Raw genomic sequence first — 24,905 nt, 5'->3', positions numbered from 1 at the left:
CAGGGAACCTGGAACCTCCCCTTTTCCTGGGGACCACCCTGTGACAATAGTGATGAGAAGGTAGGGATAGATTTGACCATATAGAAACAAAATTAAAACTATTTAATGAGCAGAATTAAAACTATTTAGAAAAAAACTTTTCTCCTTTTTCCCTGTCGTTCTTGGTTTATTTTCACCATGAGAGTTAGTCGTGTTTTAATTGTGTTGACTTATTTTATAATGCAAAGGTAAACCAGTACATTTAGATAAAATAAAAATGGAAGTTTCCCTGCCCTGTCCCTCTTGAACTTGTCAACTACTTGTCTCCCCTTAGACCCCTAAGACCATCAGCTTGTCTTAGAGTATCTTTTCCTCTTATCACCAGGATCATTATATGCATGACTGGCATCGAAACACCAACAAAATTTGCTGCAGTGGATAATATGAGAATAAAACCATCCTTCTTTAAACAGTCCAGCATTTTTGTGGTTTTTTTCTTGTATGTTCCTGGAAGTGACACTTGGCTTTATATTTAGCTTTACAAAACACAACTATGTAATATAATAGTATATGTGTATTGGTATAGTGGAACAAACCCTTAGGAAATAAGGCAACTAAGCTAAAATCTGATCTTTGTTCATCAGATATTTTATCTGTAGCAAACTAATCTTTAATCTACATCAAAGAAACCATTTTTTATTTGTCTTCTTGAAGAATGTCCATTCGGAATCCTTAAATTGTTGAAAAAAATATAACATTTTCTCCTCACTTGGTTAGTAATTGTGTGTGTGTTTCCTTATCTTAGGAACTTATAACACAATGTTATCTGAATAAGAATTTTCTTTTTACTTAATGTCTTAAGTAAATTGCTTGGAATTATATTCCAAGAAGGATACAATTCTGAAAGTGTTCATAATTGGTTTTTTTTTTTTTTTTTTTTTTTTATAGAGGCATGTTTTATTTATTTATTTATTCATTTGTTTGTTTTTGTTTATACATGCACTGGGTACAGTCAGAAGCGCGGGAGGGTGAGAGAATTCACCAGAGCCAGAGCGGGGAGCAGAGCAGGCAGAAGGACCGAAGTACACTGCTGAGGGGAGCGGCGGGCGGCAGGAGAGGTCTGCGCGCCATGTGGGACCCTCCTCCGTGGCCGGGGAGCAGCCGGGGATCGAACCGGCGCTGCAGAGGCTGCTGGCAGCTTCGCAACCCAGCGCTCAACCGCTGCGCCACCGGGGAGGCCCCATAATTGGTTTTAATTGCATGATTCTAAATTATAACTAAATTATAATTTTAAGATGGGCTCAGGGAGGAAAAAGGTTTGAATAACTGTTAATATCACAGTGGGGTCTAATAAAGTCACTCAAATGCAATAGACTATATCTTTAATTTGCTTATCAGCACATCATAAATCTTAAATCAACACATTGAATCTCCAATAGATACATTGCTAGCACTTTAACTGCGGATAACTGATTTTGTTAAATAAACACAAAGGTTATCTTTTTCTGTCAGTCCCATCTTTCTCATATATTCTGTAAAAACTAATATTTGTTGATTTATTAAATTCACCTTTATTTTATAGCTTCTTCTGTAATTTCAAAATGTAAATAAGACTACTCAGCGCTAATTATCTTTTGACTGAGTTCTTCCTATAGTGGTACACTTCTCTTAAAAACCTCACTCCAGTTAAATTTTTATTTTTTTTTTTAATTAGTAACTCTTTGTATTTCTTTGGTCTTTGTGGTAAGATAATAATGGATTCAGGTGTAAAGATGCCAGTCAAGGAATTCTGGTCTTTTTCACTATTTATTGCCCTAAATGTCTGTCCTTGATATGCCAACTGGAGACCAAGCATATCTTTTATGCTGATTTTTATGCCAACTAAGTACTTAGCAGTTTCTAGACAATTTCATTAGAATAAAACTTGTAGAAAAGTAATATCAGGGTAATAGAACATTTTGTAAGCAATGTTGGCTATGTTGGAGTTAGGAGAAACCAGAAAGACTTCATTTGCTCCCCAAATATCAGCACCTTTGTCTCATGCTATTGAATTTGCTGCTGGATTAGGCAGCCTAGGTGTATATACCAGTGAACGTGCTAGAGTCATTTCCTCTAGTCTTCTAGCTGATGGGTGAATTATATAGGTCCTATAACTAAGGGACTCTGGGCAGTTATTTAATTCAGTTTACACATATAGTTAGGATATTAAAACTCCTATTATACAGATTTTAAAATTCCTGTTGTACAGCTGGAAACAGTTATGGTCAAAGGAGTTAACTGAGATACAATGTCATATGGCTAATTCGTCTCAGAACAAGAACTGAAGTTGTGGTGTGCCCCTTCTACTATATAACACTATCTTCGGAGATATTATAACTGTTTAAATGGATAAAAACAAGTGACCGTGGCTTTACATATCAGCACAGGCAAAAGTCTAGCAGTAGAACAGACAGAGTTTCAGAAAAGAGAAACAACATCTAAGGAAATCAGGGCAAATCTAAAATACCTTGGTAAACGTTTAGCTGTGCTCTTACGTTAGCTGTCTGTCTGCCCACATTTTATTGAGGCAGTGAAGAGCAGTACATTGGCCTGCAAGGGATTTGTAGTAGAAGTTTGTGCATTTAGAAGGTTTATTTATCTTATTGTGTAAGTCTTATCAAATTAGACTTATCAAGTTAGTCATCAAGTAAATTGGGGAAAGATTTAACTACCAATTTTGCACAGTAATATCTTTATCATTGCATAACTAATTTTTACATGCTTTAGTCACTGTGCTTACTGTTGTATGTGCTTTATCTTTGGTTTAGTCTGTTTTCTATACAGACCTTCCTATACATCTTCCTATTTCATCTAATTATCCTTTCATGGTAATATCGCGTTTCATTCTACAGTTTAATCATTTCCCAATAACTAGGTTCTTTCAGCCTAATCAAAAAGCTCTAAGCATCTCAGCAGAAACATTTTGTTTTTAGTCTTTTTTTTCTGGGGGGGGAAACCATATAACTGAAGTGAAGTCATGATCAAAAGAGATGCACCTAAAAAGATTATACTATTTAATAGCACCACCCGCACAATCTGAGAACAATCCTCAAAACCTTGTCAGCATTCAGTTTTATCATTTTATCTATCTGTATTAATTTAGTAAATATTACCTTTTTTTTTTCTAGTTGTAAGACAAACACATAATTTTTGTAGAATACTAAGGGATACAGAAAAATGTGGAGAAATCACACCAGCTGTAGATAAGTGCTCCTTCTATGTGTATTGTTTTACTCAAGTGGACTGTAATTTTTTAAAGAGGGTTCCTGGAGACAGAAATGCTTCTCTTTCAGTATTTTGAGAAATTAAAGCCAAGTTTTATCTACACCCTCTTATCCTATGCCATCGTTCAGCAAAGTTCCATTTTTCCTGAAAACCATCCTTCCTCCCAGTTGATTTTGGAAGGGTGAGAGAATCAGAATCAAAGTTTGAAGATGAAGGCTTAAGGAAGTAGGTGAGAAAGGTAGGAGCCCCTCAGTAATTAAAGTGTTCAGAATCAGCTTTTAAGAGAAATTTTTCCTGAAAATAAGGATACAGGGCACAGGAAATCCTGGGTTTAAGTTGTAACCTAACTTATTTTATTTCTTTAAAAATATTTTCCAGAAAAAAAAAAAAAAAGAAAAAAAATATTTTCCAGAAAAAAAATTCTACAGACTGCTGACTAAAAGACCCAAACCATTCTTCTCTTATTGGTACAAGTATTTGGTTTATGGTTTCACAGAGAATATTTCAGGGGCGTTCACACTAATGAGAGTCAGCTGACAGGAAAGAGGACTTGTGGGGTGGGGTGAGGCAGAGGCCCAGCCTTAGGAAATTCCAGAAAGTAATCTTTAAAGTGTCTATTCTCTCTTAACAGATCATGATGATTAACGTTCCCTCAGGTATCTGAGTAAAAAGGGTTGAAGTGTGATAAAAATGTGTTACTGAAGAGGATTTCAGTATGAGATTGTTTTTCTTTCAGGGCCCCTCTGTTTCCTTGAGAAATATTGAAGGAAACCCCTCCTTTTTCCTGAACTTCAGATTACCACTTATAAAATGAAGACCATAAAATTTATCATAAATACAGCATAGGCAAAGGCCAGAGTAGTTGAGATCTTGTTACCCTTAATAATCAGTGGTTTGGAGGTGAAAAGGTACTGAAAGACACATTCAGGGCCCCAGGGAGCTCCCTAAGTTCCAGCTCATCTCAGAGCCACTCACTGTCGGTTTAACTGATTTCCAGAGACAGTTCTATTTTTCTTTAAGACAAAATGGCTTTGTAGATTCATTTTTTTTTAGTATTTGAGAAAAAATAATCAGAGTACCAATACCCTCATGAACCAGAAGCCTTTTTTTTTAAAGCTCTTAATTTAACCCAAAGGTTTAAAAAGTTAGAACAGAAGAGAAATTTTATGTATCTAAAGTCAAAAGAAGCCTCTACCCTAATAGAACACTTGTTCTGGTTCTAAAGGGCTCTGCTGACAGTCACACCAGTGCCTGGACTTTGCACAAGACAGGATGCAACTACAAGTACAGACAGAAAACTGAACTCTACTGGTTGTGACATGTGACACTCTTGGAATAATACTTGAACTTTACCTTTAACAGAATGTAAATATTTGAAACATTGCTCCAGCAGTATGAATGCAGGACCTATTCCTTTTTTGTTAAGAAGAGTGGGATTTCCAGGCTTTTCCCCTTTTGAACACTAAAAATTCTAATTTTTATAGTGATCATCTTACAGTGCAGCAGTATTTGGAATAAATCTTTGGAATTTCCTTTACTATAATGGTCAGATAATGAGAAATGTTTTAAAAACTAAACAAAAGCAAAAAATGTGACTATCGGGGACTTAGCCAAATGTAGGGGACTCAGGGCCTCCCCTGGTGGTGCAGTAGTTGAGCGCTGGGCTGCAAGGCTGCCCACAGCCTCTGCAGCGCCGGTTCATTCCCAGGCCGGTTCATTCCCAGGCCGCCAGCGAGGGTCCCACAAAAAAAAAAAAAAAAATAGGGGACTCAGCCAATTTTCATATGGGAGGCTGCTCCCTGTTGTGTATTGGTGGTGTGTGTTGAGCCATTTGAACGTGGTCAGTGTTGATGCAGCTGATCTGAAGATGAGGTGGCAAGATTAGAGTTACCACAGCTTATTTGGGGTTTTATTAAAAATAGATTTAGTAGTGCAGTGTAAATAGAAAATCTGGCTGGAGATAAATCATATTAAATGTACATTGAATCTGCAAGAAACTCTTAATGGTGTGGCATAAGCAACCAAGCCTTGGCTCTGATTTCTGAAGTGACACATTTTATATCTCCAAGGGGAGAGAAGACAAAATAGAGAGTTCACAGTCTTAAACTTTATTGTTGAGTTTATTAGTCCTTTGAACTGAACGCTAATTACTAATATTGAATTCAAAATGGTGTTTTATCTCCTGTCATGCTGGATATCAGAGATCCTACTTTAAGTTGTCTGAAAATAAATTGAGATTTGAATGATAGACTCTGGTTGAAGGGTCTCATTACAAGCTGAATAAACATGGCATACCTTCAGTGTACCATGTCTGGGAGCAATCTGTCAAACTTAAGTTACTTTCTCTTGAGTTACTTTTCTAGTCTTAAAAATTACGAGATTTACCCTAGGTCTGAGAGGTACAGGTATATTAATATTTGTAAAAATCACAAAATACTTTACAAAATACTTTTCTTTATATATATGCTAGAAATATATAGATGAAAAAGTCATGATCTCTGCCCTCAGTAAACTTTCAGTCCTGTAAAGGGACACACAATAATTTGACCGGAATTGTAATGGAAGTGTGGCCAGATACCTTGGGAACACAGGAAGGACTACTTAGATTTCTGTAGGAGAGGTAGGGCAGGCTGTCCAGAGGGAATTGTGGCTCATGGTTTGCACTGAATCCTGCAGGAACAAGCATTTGCTAGACAATGGAAGGATAAAAAGTAATCCAGGAAAGCATTTACAATATCATGGACTTCACGCAGTTTGCCTTTCCTGGAGGACAAAGGATGAGGAAGAGAATATTCAGTGAGAATAGTTTAGGGACCTGGTCTAGAACTGGTCTTCTGTAATATACTAAGCACTTTTTTTTTTTTTTAAGATTTATTTATTTATACAAGCACTGGGTACAGTCAGAAGCGGGAGGGTGAGAGAATTCACCAGAGCCAGAGCGGGGAGCAGAGCAGGCAGAAGGACCGAAGTACACTGCTGAGGGGAGCAGCGGGCGGCAGGAGAGGTCTGCGCGCCATGTGGGACCCTCCTCTGGTGGCCGGGGAGCAGCCGGGGATCGAACCGGCACTGCAGAGGCTGCGGGCAGCTTTGCAACCCAGTGCTCAACCGCTGCACCACCGGGGAGGCCCATACTAGCACTTTAGAGTTAATTCAAGGAGTGACTAGGGATCCTTAAAAGAATTTTGAACAAAAGAATGACATAGATTTATATTTTGGGATAATCACTTTGTATTACTTCAGATAATGGCAGCATCATAGAGACTTGATGGAAGATATAGAAGAATAGAAAGGTAATGCAGTAGTCCAGGGAAAGAGATGAATACATGAAGGAAGGTAAGAATGGGAGAGAGAAAGTAGCATAGAGAAGGCAAATAGCAGATTCTGCATCAGCCCTTGGCAATTTGGAGAGCCATGTTTTTGTCATCTGGGACATGAGGATTCCCCTCCAATGACTGTTTAATTACAAGACTTGCTCATTAAATTGGTTAGGCATGATCATTAGCAGAGAGCATTACCCATATAGTTATTTTTCCCTAAGCCCCTGTATAGAGTGCTTGATATTTATAATGTTGAAAACACATTCTGTGGACTATGAAAACTAATATAAAATCAAATCTCTTCTGGGTTTTATTTAAAAAGGAGATTGCAGGCCTCCATCAAGAATTCCGATCATCTATACAAAGCCTAATGTTGGATTTTGTTTTCCAAACAGCTTCTTCGGACCCAAAGCAGAAGTACAGGTGGAAGGAAGGTCTCTGAAAACAACTATTCTCTGGATGACTTGGAACTAGGCCCAGGTAAATAGAGAGGTCCCTCCAAGTATGTGAAGTTCTTTAGGAAGGAATCATTGGTGCTGATAACTTTTAGCTTCAAAACCAATATTTTAAAGGAAAAGTGGAACAAATCAAAAGGAAGTCTGCCTGTTGGACACATTTCCAAATTTCATTGCTCCCCACAAGTAGTTTCTTAGTATTTTTAATCCATACTAGTCAGTGGTAACCAAAGGGGACCTTTATGGAATCACCAGGAAAATGCTACTGACAGTTTTGACTATGGTCACCTGTGGGTCGGGGACACCATAGATGGACAGAATCCTCCATCAAGATTGGTTGTTGTGTGTTACTAATGGTAACGAAACTTAGCTTTGGAAGTAAATTATTGTGTTTCAAAGGGAGCATATACAGGCACTTTACAAAAGAAAAAATAAAATTAATAGACACGGGAAAATCACCATCTACTCACCAAAGAAATGCAAATTAAAATGGCATTGATATCTAATGTTTTTCACATGTTAAATAAACCAAAAATTTTAAATATGTCATACATAATTATAGTAAGGGTTCTCCTTTTCATGTTGGAAAGCAAGTGATTACCTTATAAATGACAGTTATATTCCTGATTTCTTTCTTTGTACTTTTACTAGAAGAAATGATTACATTACATTGCCATAGCCCAAGATTTTGACTAAACCATTCAAATCACATTTTATCTTCTAATAAAGCCCATTGTTTTATGCTTCCAGGTCAGCTGTCATCTTCTGCACTCAACTCAGAGAAAAGCGAGAGTCGGAGAAATCTGGAGCTACCCCGCCTGTCAGAAACTTCCATCAAGGATCGAATGGCAAAGTACCAAGCTGCTGTGTCCAAGCAAAGCAATTCCACCAACTACTTGGTATGTTTTCTGGATCATTTTTTCATTCACTCATATATCAAATGGTCACTGAGCACAGCAAAGAGAAATACCTCCCTGACCTGTGAGCCCTGGCTTCCTGCCTGTCCCTAGCCATAAACCCTACCCTAGTTTCATCATAATCCTTACCATGGTCTAATCCTGACTTCTCTTTCCTTATTCCCACCCCACTCATTTTTTGGTAATGTGACCATCTAGTCATGTCATAGATTGCCTATCTCTTTTAGTTAATCTTGTCATTGTTGTTTTAAATAAATAGTATTTTATTCATATTAATAGAAACATTTATTTTATTTTGGTTTTTGAGGGAAGAAAGGTAGAATACGAAGAGAAATATTAGATCAATACTAACGCAGGGTGGGAGGTTATCGTTTTTTTAATTGATATATGTCATAGGGCATAAAGATCACCATTTTACATTATATAATTCATTGATTTTTCATATATTCACATGGTTGTGTAGCCTCATCACTGTCTAATTCCAGAACATTTCCATCACCCTAGAAACACACCCCACCCCTGTGTAGTGCCTCCCAGCTTCAGCTCCCACATCTGGCAGCCACCATCTACTTTGTGTCTATTGGGTGTGCCTATTTCTGGATATTTCATATTAATGAAATCATGTGATATATGGATTACAAGGATATTATGTAATCCTTATGATATAATGGTTTCTTAAGGAAATAGAGTGGATAAGAAGAAGTGGCAAGAAATGACAAGAAGATGATATGCTCAGGAAGCACCAAAATTCGGTATTCTAAATAGAATGGAAGGTCTCATTTTACATTTTTTTAGGCTGAACTAGCAGACTGATACAACAGAACTAAAATAACTAAGTTATTTTAAATGGCATTAATTCATACATAACACACACATACACACACGTATATATATATATGCACACATACATGTGTATATCTTTCAAGCATTTGTTCCTTCTGAGAGTTCAGATTACACACTGTTAATCTCCTGATGTCCCAAACAACCGATGCACCACCAGGGAAGGCCCCTGATGTCCCAATTTTTAAACGAAGTCAAAAGAATAGTATTGAATTCCCTTTGTTCCTGGGCACTCTAAAACTGGTAATTAGAGATCATGACATGTATTCCAGGAGTTGAGCCTTCTTTCCCCCACAATATTAAAGTATGCATTCTCTACAATATTCAGTATTTATGGATGGACCTACGTCTTTGGGTATGAATAACTTCATCTTGATTTCACTGAAGTTTTAAGAAAAGATGATATAAGTCTGTATAGCGATGTGGAATGTCACAGGGTTATTATTCACTATAAGGATAAAAATTAAGCAAATTTAGACTCCTCCTAGAAGGCAAGTCAGGAGATACAGCAAATAGGTCATCTGTGTAGCTTCATTCCCTCTAGTTACAGGATTTAGCTGCTTCCCAGTGCCCTCCTGGTATAACATTCCAACCCGGTGACTCTCTAAGTGGAAAAACCTGTTCAGTGACTTTTTTCTCTAACCTCCTAATAGAGTTTCCGCATTGCAGTTCTCCTCTGCTATAAATTTTAAGAGTTGAAAATTCTTAAGAATTCTTGTAAAAAGTAAGTGAATTTCTCAGCCCCTTACAGAGGGGCTAACAAAGCACTGACAAAACTTTGTTACCATCGTTCTAACAAAGCACTCTTGTGGGCAGTGATACTGGAGGTTGGACTTTGAGATGGGTTAGATAGAAATGAGTTGCTGGGCAGTACTGGTGTATTCTGCAGTCTTGGCTGCCAGCTCCTCCTGAGATGTACCCCTATAGCTGTGTGCCCCCAGATGCAATTCCAGAGCTCAATCTGGAATCCCACACCTGAATAAGTCAGCACACTCATATCCCTTTCCTTGACCCTATTGCCATAAATGGTTATGTTTCCTCCCTAACCCTAATAAATACAGAGAACAGAAAGATACTAACAATACTAAATTACTAAGGAACAAAAAGTAGGAAATGTTCATATTCATATCTGATTTATATCTTAATTTATTTTGTTGTTGGTTTGGTTTTTTTTTTTGCAGAAGCTTTGGGTTATTTGTATTTAAATTTATGTAGTTTTAGATTTTATAAGTAACAGTCTCATCACCTTTTATTTATACTTATTTTTTAAATTTTTATTGAATTAACATTGGTTTATAATATTATATAGGTTTCAGGTATACTGCGTTATAATTCAACATCTGCATATGCTGCATTATGATCCCCATCAAAAGTCTAGTTTCCTTCCACCTCCATAAATTGACTTCTTTTGCCATAGTTACCTGTCCTTCCACACATTGTCAATTTAAATATTCTTGCCCTAAGCATTCTTCGCAAAGAAATATGTGTTTATGCTTACTTCTTATAACAGTATTAGTATTAATGCCTGTTTTTTTTATGTTGAAGTTCTGTGATGAGAACTAGGATAAAATATGTCTTTAGTTCAATGTATGAATTTTATGTGAAAAACATGCTTTTGAAGGGTTCGCAAAAAGGGCTTGTTTTATGGTATCATTAAATATAATTTTAGCTTTTTCATGTTTTATTAACATATATTCTTTTTATAGGAAATAAATGAAATTAATTTTTCCCTCATAATAGTAAATTTACATTATCTGAAATTTCTTCTCTGTAAAATGTGATTATAAGATCTACCTAACTTCAGTTTTTATATGTATACATCATCCTGTCTCTCTTTCCAGGCCGGGCATTTATATATATATGGTCAGTATATTTTCTTAATTATTCGCACTTTGGCATCTCCTTTCCCCTGCTCCAGAATGGTCTTTTCTGACAAAACTCACAAGCTTTGCATTCCCACAAGCTCTGCTGCCACAAGAGTGAATCACAAGACTGTGTGTGTGCGCGCGTGCTGATGTGTCTGTATTCTAATGAGCATCTAGTTAGACATGTGTACAAATATTTAACTCTGAGGTATGTGTCCACAAAGCCACTTTTGTCATTTCACGAGTCAGTAGGTTTTGCTTGTGAGAGTTAGAGGATTGATTTGACCTGAGATCTCTTAGGAGACTTTTTTTTAACATGCCAAGTTGACTTAATAGATGTGGTATGAAGAGACTAGAAGAGTGGGATGTCTTTTTTAGTTGAAAGATTATTTTTATTTTGTAGAACGAGTTGAGAACCAATGGTGGTGAAATCAAAACCCATAAGTTGGAGCAAAAGGAGAATGTGCCTCCAGGTCCTGAGGTCTGCATCTCCCATCAGGATGGAGAAAAGGTGGGTTGAAAAGCCTGATGTCCAGTTGCCAAGAAAGCATGTGTTCTAAATTAAAGCCTAAATTAGAAGCAACTCTAACTCCAGACTGTAGAATGCCTGGGAATTTGCTAACAGGTGCCAGGACAGACTGTCAGTTTTTGCAGGTCACATAGTATTGGTTGGAGACCTCTGTGACTTATAACTGACCAAATAATGAACCTTCATCGGAAAATTCTTTTGCCCAGTAAATGCTCAGAGTGTATAGGCTAGTGATTTTTTTATTTTTAAAAAATATTTTATTTATTTATTTTTGCATAGAAGAACTGGGGTGTAGCCCAGAGGTACAGGAGGTGAGAGGATTCACCAGAGACAGAGTGGGGAGCAGAACAGGCAGATCCACTGAAATACACTGAGGGAAGCAGTGGGCGAGACAGGAGAGGTTGTTGCGCCATGTGGGTACCTCCCTGACTGGGATTGAACTCAGGCCATTGCAGTGGTAAAGCTGAACCTTAACCCCTAGGCCACCAGGGAGGCCCGCTAGTCATTTTTTTTTTAGTCTGTTTTTATTAGAGATGCTGTTTTCAAATTATTTATATAGTCTCAATTTAATACACTTTATGCAAGAATATTTCACCCTTTCACTAAAAGTATTTTGCAAGCCAAACAAACCACTTCAGGGCCTCCCTGGTGGTGCTGGGGTTAAAGTCTCAGCACTATGAAGCTTTCAGCAGCCACTGCAACATGAGTTGATCCCTGGCCAGGGAGCTGACCCACATGGCACAGCAGACCTCTCCTGTCTTACCTGCTGCTCCCCTCAGGAGGGTATTTCAGTAGATCCACATAGCCTGCTCCCTACTTTGTCTCTGGTGAATCCTCTCACCCCCTGCACCTCTGGGCTACACCCCAGTTCTTGTATGCATAAATAAATAAAAATAAACCTTAAAAAAAAAAAATCACTCCAGAGAGTGCGGTGGAGTGGCCAGCCAGGAGGCAAGGGCACGGTGGGAGGCAGACGCCAGGCCTTTCTTTGACGAGCGGTAATGGCAGGGCCTTGACTTAAGCCTCACAATGATAATTCAAAGCACACCGAGCAGTTTTGTAAGGTCCCAGCTCGATGCCATGCTTTTGAAGAGGAATGGATAGAATGTTCACATGGAATTGGTGGTATTTGAGCAGAGAAAGAATGCAAGATAGAATTGCAGAATGTCACTTGAGCAGGAATGAAGCATCAGCTGAGTGCCATCAGGAGGCAGCAGGATAAGCTAATCAAGGAGAGGAAGTACACACCTCCACCCCACCCCTCGGCAAGGAGCAGAGCAGCTGTGATGAATCAAGGTGGATTTTCATATTCTTTCCTCCACTGGAAAGTTTATTTACTGAAAACTGCTTTGTGAAAGTGTTTGAAAGTAAAGAACTGTTCCATTCAAAAAAACCCCAACCAAACTATTCCATGGTCTCGATCTATAAGAAAGCTGGTAGATTAAAGGGGAGATGAGTAGCAGGTTACTATCTTAATAAAACTGTGACAGCATGCTGGGAGACAGTTGTGCTGGGTCATGGAAGCCCAGACTAAGGATACTTAACCTGACTTTCTCAAGAAGGTGATGTCTGAGCCAAATGTTGAAGAATGTATGGAAATAGGCCAAATATATAAGGGAAAGGTTAAATAAAGAAAAGAGATAGTCCAGGGGCCTCCCTGGTAGCACAGGTGTTAAAGACACACTGCTATCAAGCTATCGCCAGCCACTGCAGCACAAGTTCGATCCCCAGCTGGCCAAAGAGCCAACCCACATGGTGCAGCAGACCTCTCCTGTCTCACCCGCTGCTCCCAATCATCAGTGTATTTTAGTGGATCTGCCCGTTCTGTTCATTACTCTCTCTGGTGAATCCTCTCACCCCCCGCCACCCAGAACCCCCAGAACCACCCAGAACCCACTCTGGCTTATACCCCAGTTCTTGTATGCATAAATAAATAAATCTTTAAGAAAAAAAAAGAGAAGAAAAGAGACATTCCGGCAGACACAGTAGAGGTTTTGAAACCAGAGATCTGAACCAAGATGGCCTAATTAGAGCATGAGGTGAATACCAGTCATGTGTCACTTAATGACCTGTAATGATCAGATGGTTTTGTCATTGTGCCAGTGTCACAGAGTGTACTTTCCCAAGCCTACATGACATACCCTACCACACACTTAGACTATGTGTCAGGGCTCCCGACTGAAACTTTACTTCATGATGTGGCTCGTAACTGAAATGTTATGGTGAGAGACAGGGAGAGAGAAGGCCAGGACAGACCTTGAAAACTTTGTATGCCACCTTTAAGAGTTTGGATGTAGGGCCTCCCCGGTGGCGCAGCGGTTGAGCCCTGGGTTGCGAAGCTGCCCGCGGCCTCTGCAGCTCCGGTTCGATCCCTGCCTGCTCCCCGGCCACCGGAGGAGGGTCCCACATGGCGCGCAGACCTCTCCTGCTGCCCGCTGCTCCCCTCAGCAGTGTGCTTCGGTCCCTCTGCCTGCTCTGCTCCCCGCTCTGGCTCTGGTGAATTCTCTCACCCTCCCACGCTTCTGACTGTACCCAGTGCTTGTATAAACAAAACAAACAAACAAATAAATAAAACATGCCTCTATTAAAAAAAAAAAAAAACTTTAAATAAAAAGAAAAAAAAAAGAGTTTGGATGTAGTCCTGCAATGGTGGAAAGCCACTGGAAGATTTTAAGCAAATCAGATTTATGTTTTATGCATTAACTGGTAGATAAATGTCTTAACTGGAGTAAGAAGAAACATCTATGTCAGGTGAATTTATCATTTTCTCTGGCAATCTATTACCTAGTCTCCTCACTCATTCAGTCAATGTGATAATCAAATGTGAAGTTAGATGAGGAAGAAGAACTTTCCAAATTTATTAGCAATTATCTCACTGAGGAGAAAAATCATTGCTTCTGTTAACATATATCGACACCATTCTTCCAAAAGGTGAGGACATAATTAAAATGCGTTAAGAGCAGTCGTTCTCAAACTTATGACTCTTAACAGACTTTAAAAATTCTGTTGTGCTGATAGAACACCAACAGGAACTCAGGAAATATACTATACACTTGGACCAAAGTAGGAGTATATAAAAAAAGATCTCAGATGATTGGCTAAAAAGTTGAGTCATAAAATAAAGTAGGAAAAATAATTAGAAAAATTAAATCCCTTCAAAAAGTCACAAATTTATGTTGAAATAATAAGAAAAATATTGACAATAATGTGTTTCATAATCAAAAGCATAAAATTATATAGATCCTTGCAACAGTGGGCATATGACATGGATCACATGTCATTCAAGTGAGTCACTAAGTCAACTGCCAGTTTTTGCATTGTTTAAGTGGGTGATTTCACAATTCTTAAGGGGTGGTCTTAAGAATAATTGAGTTTGGGCTCAATTTAGACTGTATAACTATATATACTATAACATTTCAAGAGAAAAATATTCCCAGCATTGAAGTCCCCCCACCTACCCTAAGAGTTTGAGAACTGATCATACAGAAAATAATACTTGCATTGTCCCTATATCTAATTTTATGTTTCCATCTTGATTGTCTTTGTGCTGCTGTGAAACTGGAACTCTGAGCTGAACTGGAGGAACACAACATTTGAATTATAGCAAGGGCATCAGTGCAACTGCATCACAAATTGGGGAATAGGTGGGGACAGAAGGAGAGAAAGACGATGCAGTGTTCTGGCACATACTACAGGTTCATAAACTTTGTCTTAAAATTCATCAAAATTTTTTTTTAAATTCATCAAAATTTTACAGAGCCTCAGCTGTCCTTTTGGATGTTGACTTAGCTTTTGTTTAAATCAGTGCCCAAGGGCCATTTAAAATTAAGCATGTTATAAAAGGACATTAATGCTAGGGTAAACTTGCCTGAAATAGAATATTTTGTCAAGATATTAGTCTTTGCTTCTTCCTCTTATGAATGAATTTGTGCTTTCCTGTAATGAAATGTTTGAGCAAACTCTCACATGCTGTCTCCTGGCTGTTCCTGCAGTGAAGTCATCTGGTTGGGCATGTGCAATGAGGTCATGATTGGCATGAAGTTTACCCTGTAGGTTCAAGGTGACCAAATTGAAACAGGTTATGTTCATTATAACCTGTTTTTGCTTTCCTGGGATAAAAATGCCAAATAAGGGCACAGATAAGCTCGTGTCCTGGCTGGGGTGAGTCCATCCTGGTGTGGATGTACCTACTAATTAGCAGAATTGCAGAGCTTTTAATGGCCATGCACATCTTTTTAAAAAAAGTGTTTCAGGGTCTCCCTGGTGGCACAGGGGTTAAAGACACAGAGCTATCAAGCTATTGTCAGCACTAGTTCGATCCCTAGTCAGCCAGGGAGCTAACCCACATGGTGCAGCAGACCTCTCCTGACTCGCCCGCTGCTCCCCTCAGCAGTGTGTTTCAGTAGATCTGCCTGTTCTGCTCCCCATTCTCTCTGGTGAATCCTCTCAGCTCCTGCATCTCTGGCTTATACCCCAGTTCTTGTGTGCATAAATAAATATTTTTTAAAAGTGTTTCATATCAGTAAATGAAATAATGCATGTAAGGTGATCACTCCGTATCTGGCACATAGTAAACATTCAATAAATGCTATTATTTTATTCATTTGTTTTATGCCCTGACAGGACTCCTGTAATGAAAAGAGAATAGTGGGGGAAATGACCATACTGAAATTCAGGTGCAGTCAGTCAACAATTTACTCTCCATTGTAAATTTATTCAGTATCTTAGACATCCTGATATAAACTCTTAGCATCACCCATGAAACCCTGACATCTGAATGAAAGGCTAAGTGCATGAAGAGGGATTATTGGGTCACCTATTGATCCTTCATGATCTTGAGTGTGAAGAGCAGAGCAGAAATTCGTAGGCGAGTGTAGAAAGGAAAGAGAGCTAGCAGAAAGTATCTTATTTAAATTTGATTGCTTCTGGGAAAAGATACCTATGCATAAGATGTGCCATCTTGCAATTAGGGTTGAAAATCCAAACTAACCTTGAAGATAATGCCAGAGATTGGTTTTCAGTAAATTTGTTTTATAGCTGTTGAAAGGTCTTTTGTACTGGCACGCTTGTATTTGGTTGGGAAATAGGAATTAGAAAAATAAATGACTAGAAATAAATAAATGACTAAGAATAGCTCCTATATGTGAAAACTTTATCTTTTATTTTGCCTTGGAGTGAGTTATGGTTTTACAGTGAGCAGTTTTGCTCTCCCTGATAGAAGGTTTTGTTTTACTTTTTCTTTTTTTTTCCAAACTAGGAAAGTATTATTTAGAAGTTCTTTTGTAAAGGGAGATGATGCACACTTTTGGCAGTTGAGTGCAGTCTGTTTCTCCAGTTACTTTGTAATTGAGAGGCATGTTAATATCCTCATAAAAGACATTTTGCTGCCTCTTGTTTAAATGCTCAGCTGTTCTGGGGCCTTAATTTCCCCCAGGCAGCCAGTGACTGACTGGAGTCAGCAGGTTTTTATGGCATTAACAGCAGTTTGCTCTTTTATTTTTAATGTGATTCTTAATCCCCCCCTTTTTTTTTCTCTAGTTTTCTGCAACTGAAAATAGCCTGCCAATCCGTTCCACCCCTGCTGAAGATGACTCCTGTAAGCATTTGTTCTTAGATCTGGAAGGTGAGGGTCTTATTCTTCATCTCCTAGTTGCTGCAGGAGGTGTTCCCACAATTGTCGGTGTTGAGAAAGTAACATTAAATACAGTTATTCAGCTGATCAAATCTTGCGCTTGATTTTAAGGACTGATGCTTACATACCCTCCATACATTTTTTGGTTTAGGAAGAAGTTAAATTCAATTAAATATTATTAACATGGGGCCAAGTGAATTATTTTGGGGCTTCTCTCATTGAATTCATGCCACCTTTTTGTACCAAACCTCTTCAGGGGTTAAAGCTGTGAAAACTAATTTTGAAGTTTCATTTTAATAGAAGTTTAGCCAAAAAGGATTTTATTCATTTACAGGGATAAGGAATTGGTATTTAAGTAACCTTTTAAAAATACCCTTTCCCCTACTTACACTTATCTCAGTTTGTATTGTGGTTTACCCTCTGGCCAGATTGTAGAGATTTCCCTGTTAGTGCTAAATTTGTTCACCTTTTCTTCCTATTTTGGAGTCACTTTGAGCCTCTCTTCTCCAAAAGACAGAAACTTGGGGTTTATTTTCCCCTTACCATAGTCACTTTTGATTCTGATATTCAGTGTATTATTTTTCAAATACATATTTATGTGGATTTCTAGTTTTTCCACAGTTAGATTACTAGGCACTGGAAATTCTGCAACTAAAGTAGAAGCATGAGCTAAACAGATCTCTAATAAACCTACCAGGAAAACTCAGCGAAAAGTTCTTGCTGCTTGAATCCAGGAATATTCCTTTTGGAATCATTTTGTTTGGACTAGAAATTTTTCTGATTTTTTACTAGACTTGCAAAACATTTTTTTGAAAAACAAGCCTTTTTAGTTTGTTGACTTAACTCCAGATTTTAAGGAATCCATTTATGGCTCCTTAGCAGCTATGTAAATGACTTTTCTATGTCTTTCTGTGTTTTCCACATAATGAATATATTGACAGGAAATTAACTCACACCGGGGACAATTTCATTGATTATGAAAAAGCTTCATGGAGCCTTTTCCCATAACATTCTGTTTTAGGATTGACCAAAGAAAGAGTAAACACACACACACACACAATGAAATTTTTACCCTCACATTGCCCCAACTTCAGTTGAATCTCCCCAGGAGTTATTACAAGTGCCAGCTACCAAAAGTTATCAAAGTCTATAAATAGCCTTTAAAACTGACAAATGCTCCTGAGCAAAAAGCTTTTTTATATATGGTGGTTAGATTCCCACTGTGTGTGCAAAGGGCGAGACTCAAGCCTTCTACCTGAGAACCCCATGTGTAAGAGAACCTTAGAGCACAGTTTTTAGTATTAGAATATTCTTCAGCAGAAGGATGTTTTTCCTGGTGGGTGAAAGGATCAATCTTTAGGCAAAGTACATAAACTGATTTGGGGAGGAATTTGGGGAGGTGCTCTAAACCATCTTCCTGTGGTCACTTACACAGGTAACTCTAAGGTTAAGAGTGAGGTCCAACAGCCGGTCCATCCCAAGCCACCAAATCCAGATGCCAGAGCCTCCAGCCTTTCTGAAAGTTCTCCTGCCAAAGCAGTGAAGGTATGATGGTGATTTCTCTCTGAGCCCTCAGTAGTAGAACTTAATGTACCTACTGTCATTATTTTGACTATACCCTGTTTTTGCTTTCCTGGGATAAAAATGCCAAATAAGGGCCCACTTTCCTTGGAAATCTTGTTATGCTCAGGTTTGGGATCAGCAAGGGGGAGGCTCACTAATATCTCAACTTGAAATCTGGAAATCTCAAAGTTTCAAGAAAACCTGAAGTTAAAGGAAATAAATTTTTGAAATATTTCTGAAAAAATGAAGTCCAAGTTCTTAAATCTGTGAATGGGTAAGAGCCCATGAATGAGAAATACAAGAGGTCTGTAAACTCAGAGCAGCCCATTAGATCGGACATGAAATGTCAGTTTAAAGATAGTGGCCCCCTGATCAGAGGAATTTGACCATAACAAAATTGATGGTCAGCATATTTAAAGATGGAATGTCTATATTGCAGTGATATATTGTATATATGAATAAAAATATATTCCAATGAAAATAAACAAAGGTTAAAAACCCAAACACTTATTTTAGGCTTATTATTAACACTGACTTGTTTTCACAGAATGCTCTTCTAATGCAGTGCTAATTTACCTATTTAGATTAATAACCAAATATACACTTCTTTAGTGTCTTTCTCCTCTGGTACTCTCATAAGTAGGTGGATTTTGTTTTGAAATTTTAATGTTGAGAGAAACTCATAGGTAGAGTTATAAGGTGTACTGCTCTAACTGCATGCACGCATCTGCAAAGCTTCTAACTCTCAGCTGTGTGTGTGATTGAGCCCTTAGTGAAAGTTCTAGTACCCCCAAAATTGAAGAGAACATAGATGAGTGTTCAAAACAAAAGGAGGAAAGGGGAGAATCCAGGATTTTAAGGGTGGATTTAAAAGGGGGAAAATGGATAAAGTGCAAACGTGAAAATTTTAAAGGCAGCAGAAATTTATGAGGAAAGGAAGGCTTATTGAAAAGGAGCAAACAATGAAGACAGTAGCAAGAGAGAAGCAAGTAAAGAGAACCGAATTACAGTGATTGAATCTACACATGTACTCAGAGTGACTCTCACTTCTGGCCTTAAAGAGGCCTGTGATGTTATCAGCACTTTTTCCAGTATCTGAAGTCCAACAAAGTAGCCGATGCTGTGGTGTTAATTTTCTCACTATCAGCAACCCTGCCCAGATTTGAGTCCCTGGGTTCTGGATCAAGAAAAGTCAGCAAATCTGACTCAGCTGTGGATACTGTTTTTTTGTTTGTTTGTTTGTTTAAATTTTATTTATTTATTTATACAAGCACTGGGTACAGTCAGAAGCACAGAAGGGTGAGAGAATTCACCAGAGCCAGAGTGGAGAGCGGAACAGGCAGACTGACGAAGTACACTGCTGAGGGGAGCAGCGGGCGGCAGGAGAGGTCTGTGTACCATATGGGACGCTCGCCTGGCAGCCAGGGATCAAACCAGTGCTGCAGAGACTGCGGGCAGCTTCGCAACCCAGCGCTCAACCACTGCGCCACTGGGGAGGCCCGACTGTGGATACTGTAGAACTGAGAGACTAGGGGAGTTCCATGACTAATTTAAGAACTAAAATCTCTTCTTGAGTAGATTGAATTCTCCACCCAGTTTTGCTTCCCTCCTTCAACTTCAAGACCAAACCTCCTGGTACTGGATTGGACCTTTGAGATCCCTTTGGAACAAACTGTAGTGTCTGAGGGTCTGAGCTAATGAGCAATATAAAAGAAACACCCCACACGTTGGCCTCCCTTGGCGAGGAAATGGAGATAAAACTCCCTCAACACCTGCTCCTGTGACCTGGCTATTCCGCAGTAGAATGCAGACAGGCCTCCTTTCATCAGACATACACCTCAGGTTTTGAACATTGTTTGAAGACTGGAATAAAGTGGCCCTGCTACCTATGTTTGCTTCCAGTTCAAAGCTCAACTGATCATGTATAGAGCCTGGGTGGGACTCAGTCAGGTCGCTACTTTTATCTAAGGGAAGTTTACTTTCTCTTCCTTGAAGTTACCCTTTATATTCTGCCGGCAAGAATATAGATACTTTAGTGTTTATCGGAAGACCTGCTGACATACTGGTCTCATAGCTATAGACCATGCAACAGAAGTTGAGTCTCCATTTTTGGACATTACATACAGCTAAGAATAAATTTATTCACTTAGAATAGATTTTTAGGTCCCACACATCCTGGGGACTATTCCTTAGTGCCTGTATGTTATTGAAAATAAGACATCTAAAATAGACACTAAATTCATTTCAAAATTTAGCTTAATGAAGTAAAAATAATGATACTGGTCTTTAAAAGTAAGGATTTTGAACACTGACTAGAGAGTTCAGTTGATGAGACTTGGTGCTAATGAAGATTGCAGCTTTAAGTAGCAGGTTCATTCTCAAAGGGGAGCAGAGCTCCGTGGACCCTGTTAACGGATCAGGGCTTTTTCACTCAAGAGACCCAGAAGTCTTTAAGTTGTATGTTGTATGTTTAAGTTGTATGTTTGAAAGACATTATCCCCTAAATGTTCCCAGAGGGAAGGCTAAAGGAGGAAAAGGCTAGTTGGTGCCCCAACTGTCCAGTACTACTGAGTCGGAGGCTTCCTTGGTTGGTCCTGCTGATGGATGTGCAGAGGAAACTTGGTGGCCTGCATGAATAGACATGCCCTGGGTGTCTCTCCCTCTACGGGCAGGAAGTTCATCTGCTCTTATGCATAGCTGTCAGAATTATGCTAGATGGGCCTCAAGGATCTTTTCTTGGGCCTCCCTGGTGGCGCAGGAGTTAAAGACACAGCACTGTGAAGCTATCCGTAGCCACTGTAGCATGAGTTTGATCCCTAGCCAGGGAGCTACCCACATGGAGCAGCAGAACTCTCCTGTCTCACCCGCTGCTCCCCTCAGCAGTGTATTTCAATAGATCCACCTGTTCTGCTCCCCACTCTGTCTCTGGTGAATCCTCTCACCTCCTGCACCTCTAGACTACACCCCGTTCTTGTATGCATAAATACATAAAATCTTCTTTAAAAAAGAATCTTTTCTCACTATATATTATTACTGCTTATCCAAAATATTAACCTTTTCTCTACTTTGAAAGCAGTCTGTTTAAGATAGGAATATCCCCCAAATGATTTCAAAAAGAGTTTTCCAGGAAGCGAGGGGAAGGGTTAAGGCTATAAAGAGCCAGTCTGACCATTTACTACAGCGAACAATGAGTTTAACTATCTAAATATTTTGCACAAATTGGAAAGAGGAAATGAAAGCATTTCGTGGTGTTCTTTCTGAGGAATGGAGGCCTGACATCAATACAAAATTTTCTTTTGATTCCACTATGACTAAAGGTCAGTTAGTGTCACTGTGTGTTGCCAGCTGCTGCCCCCGCTCACCCTCGCCGGCATGTACATATGCCCCAACTGAAGCCTTCATTAGGCTAAAAGTATACACATAAGACAAGAGTATGAAAGAATGTTGCTGAAGCCATGGAAATTTGTTGGGAAAATAGCTTCAAGTAGGTGCTGTTAACAGAGGACCTGTAAGAACCCTCACAGGGCAAAGTGTTCATGAACATCAGTTATTTACATACTGCCTCACTCATTCTAGAATATCTCGATTATATTGTCTACATATTTGAATTTGAAACAAAGTGTGATGATGTTGGTTCACAATGCCCTGCTGTAGTGAGGGTGTTTTCATTTGGGTTTGCACCTGCTCTCTTCCCCACAAGGAGTTTTCCTTTAGTTACAGAAATGTAACATTCCCGACAGCTTAGCAGGTGCTATTGTGCTTGTGAGTTGGGAGGTCTGAGTTTTAATTTTAATTCTGCTGCTGACTGTGCGAACAAAACACCTGACGTGGCAATGATTTAGTTTTTACATGTGAAAAATGGTGAGGGAGAGGAGATGAGAAAGAAAGGGGGGAAAAAACCTTACTAACTGAAAAAATATAAAAATTTGAAAATGCCTAACATTTTCATCTTGGCAGTGTTTTAAACGTAGCTGTGCCAAGCCCAACTATGCCATGAAGGCATAGGGAGGATGCACGCCAGGCCCACCATTATGGTAGAGATTTTTGGGCACTGACTATATTTCCTGTTGTCTGAATAGACACGGGGGCAATTATAGAAAAATGGCTGAACGCCCAGAATAGACGAAATAAAGGGAAGGAGGGAAGGCACAGCCGTAGCCGCTCTGACTTGGCATATGACCATGTTGGAATCCTCTTGTCTTATGAAACTATCAGGGCCCTCGGGCAGCTACCACATAAAACCTTAAGTCATATTGAAAAGGATGTATTTAACAAATAATAAAAATAATGGGAATCTAGTAGGCCTGTGGTTAGTCAGCTGCTTAAGCTGGCTGTCTACTAATTTGATGTAAGGAGGAGGAATGACTTTTCATTCCTCCATTTAAGAGAGAACTGTTGTGGGTCAGGTGTGGGAGGTTGCAAGACACTAAAGAATTGTTAATGAGACCCTCCTTGTGTGGGTGAAAGCTCATAAAAGTTTTCTTTCCTGAGCTGGCATATGTTCCAGCCTCAGGTAGATGTGAGTGAAGCTGATTTTGCCATGATTGGCAGAGCTATTTGAAAAAATAAATTATAAATTACGGTTTTATTCTTGGATCTGAGTCTGTAACTGAGTTTTAGCCCAGCTGCAGTAAAGCGCTAGGGTGCACGAATGCTGTGTATTCACCGAAGGTTCCTGTTTATCTCTTCCAGCTTCTGCTTCCTGCTCCCGGTACCTAATTTCTGCTCCTGCCTTCCACTTTCCTCCTAATGTGAGCTCAACTTTCAGCTTTCTCTCAGGTTCTCCTTTCTATTCCCTGGGCTGCATCCTCCTCCTGCTGTGTGTTCCCTGTGTTTGTAACAGGAGGAATGCTCCCTAGACCTCTATCCCCTTTAGCAGAATCATCCATTTCCTCTTATACCACACGGAATTTCTGTCTCCCGCCATCTTCACTGACCTCAATGAATGTTTATTCACCTAAGTCCAGTGGTACAAATTCAAAATCCACTCTGCAACTGAAAAAGACTTTCGATTTGACAAAAAGTGTCCTGTTGTCTATGTATTATGTGAACTATGATTTGTATAGGCTCTCGATCCGGTGACTTCAGTTGAAATATTAAACCCAAATTTTGTTTCCATCTTAATGTATCTCCTGCTCGTTAGTCAAGGACCTAGGCCTTTTAGAGAAAACCTAATTAAAACTATCTATGCAATGACTTAATTTTAGGAATCTCCACTTAGGTCCTATCTTGTTAGAAATGCCAGTGTAAGAAAGAAATTCTGAGCTCCATATAATGCCTTAATTACTTCAAAATATTTAATAAAATAACATCTGATCACATTCAAATAAATACCTCCCTTGTGCTTGTAAACTATTTTGCGGGTCTTTAACTATTTAAATTTTTCTTCTTAAGATTCTAACACAGGGAATAGAGGTTCTATTCCCAGTCATTTCCAGTTGGTTCTGCAGTTTAGTTCTTAAGTCCCTTGGTGCTATTTGGGAGTTTACTGCTAATATTATTAGATCCCTTTTAGAGCGTTTTCCTTTTATTTCCACTTTTGCCCATTTTATCCTTATTTTCTATCCAAATTTATTTGGAAAAATTTCCTGTTGTTTGCTTTACCTCCTAGTGAACCAATATGTGAATTTTTTGTGGGTTTGTTTTTGGGTTAGTAATAAAAATCTCATCTGCCCTTAACTTGATTTATTTTAGGCTTAATTTAGCCATTCAGGTCCTCGGCCTTGCGACGAATCTGCATTGTTTGCCATCAGACTGGTACTGGCAGCAAAGGAGCCTGTGAGGCGGCCTGGGAGCTTCCTGGTCACCTTTACCTAGCGGCTTCTGCATTTCCTGGTTGAGGTGTTCTGCAGGGTCAAGTTAGGGGATACCCATGCTCCCCTGCAGACTTCTTAACCCCCAGCCCTAGTAGTAATGTAACCATTTAATATCATGTGAAAACTTAGTTTTGAAATACTGGTTTTCATCAGTGCTAACAACTATTTTGTTATTTAGGGCTGGGTTTACCAGGTAGACAGCTGTACTCACCCCACCCTTAATGCACACTTTACTAATAGTTTGTGAATTCCCACTCTATTATGACTGTCTACTCCCCATTACATTAGTGTTATTCTCCATTGGTTTTTAAAAAGATTATAGAACCTATAACTTTATTGGGTATGCTTTCTTTTGGAGGCTAATAGTTTGTTTTTAAATTTTAAACCATACCACATGTGTGCCAGTTTTGATGTATCTAAAAAGTATTATACCTAGTTGATTGAGCAAGTCAATATTATAAGAGGGAACTAAAAGATCCTTTATCAATGTCCGTATCCTAATTCCCAAAGCCAAGTGCTCTTCTGGAAATTAATCCCCCTCAGAGTCTGTTCTTATAAAAGTCTGTCCTGCTTTTACTTGGCACTTGAATCAAACAAACTTCTTTCTTCAATATGTGATGATGTTTTCTCCCAATTTCCTGTACGTGGAAACATTTTACATGCATTTTTGTGTGTGTGGTATCTTGTCTAAGCCTTTCTCTGCAATCCAGCCCTAGCTCCACCCATTC

At 39.0% G+C, this 24,905-nt stretch overlaps 1 protein-coding gene across 3 annotated transcripts in view; it reads left to right on the top strand.

Annotated features, from left to right (window-relative positions):
- The window catches only part of LIMA1 (LIM domain and actin binding 1), a 72,099-nt gene that overhangs the window by 43,360 nt on the left and 3,834 nt on the right, over positions 1-24,905 (top strand). For 2 of the 3 annotated variants that reach the window (XM_054696607.1, XM_037514716.2), the window contains exons 5-9: positions 6,956-7,040; positions 7,766-7,914; positions 11,041-11,148; positions 16,705-16,789; positions 18,234-18,343. In XM_054696607.1, the coding sequence (XP_054552582.1) occupies positions 6,956-7,040; positions 7,766-7,914; positions 11,041-11,148; positions 16,705-16,789; positions 18,234-18,343 (537 nt within the window). The remainder of the gene's footprint in view (positions 1-6,955; positions 7,041-7,765; positions 7,915-11,040; positions 11,149-16,704; positions 16,790-18,233; positions 18,344-24,905) is intronic. The other variant, XM_037514717.2, reaches the window with a different exon arrangement.

The sequence above is a fragment of the Talpa occidentalis genome, unplaced genomic scaffold, assembly GCF_014898055.3.
Source record: "Talpa occidentalis isolate TD23 unplaced genomic scaffold, MPIMG_talOcc4v2.1 talOcc4.16, whole genome shotgun sequence".
NCBI classification, from domain to species: Eukaryota; Metazoa; Chordata; class Mammalia; order Eulipotyphla; family Talpidae; genus Talpa; species Talpa occidentalis.
The sequence above is the reverse complement of the archived record's forward strand: the minus strand, read 5'-3'. Positions and strand labels throughout refer to the sequence as shown.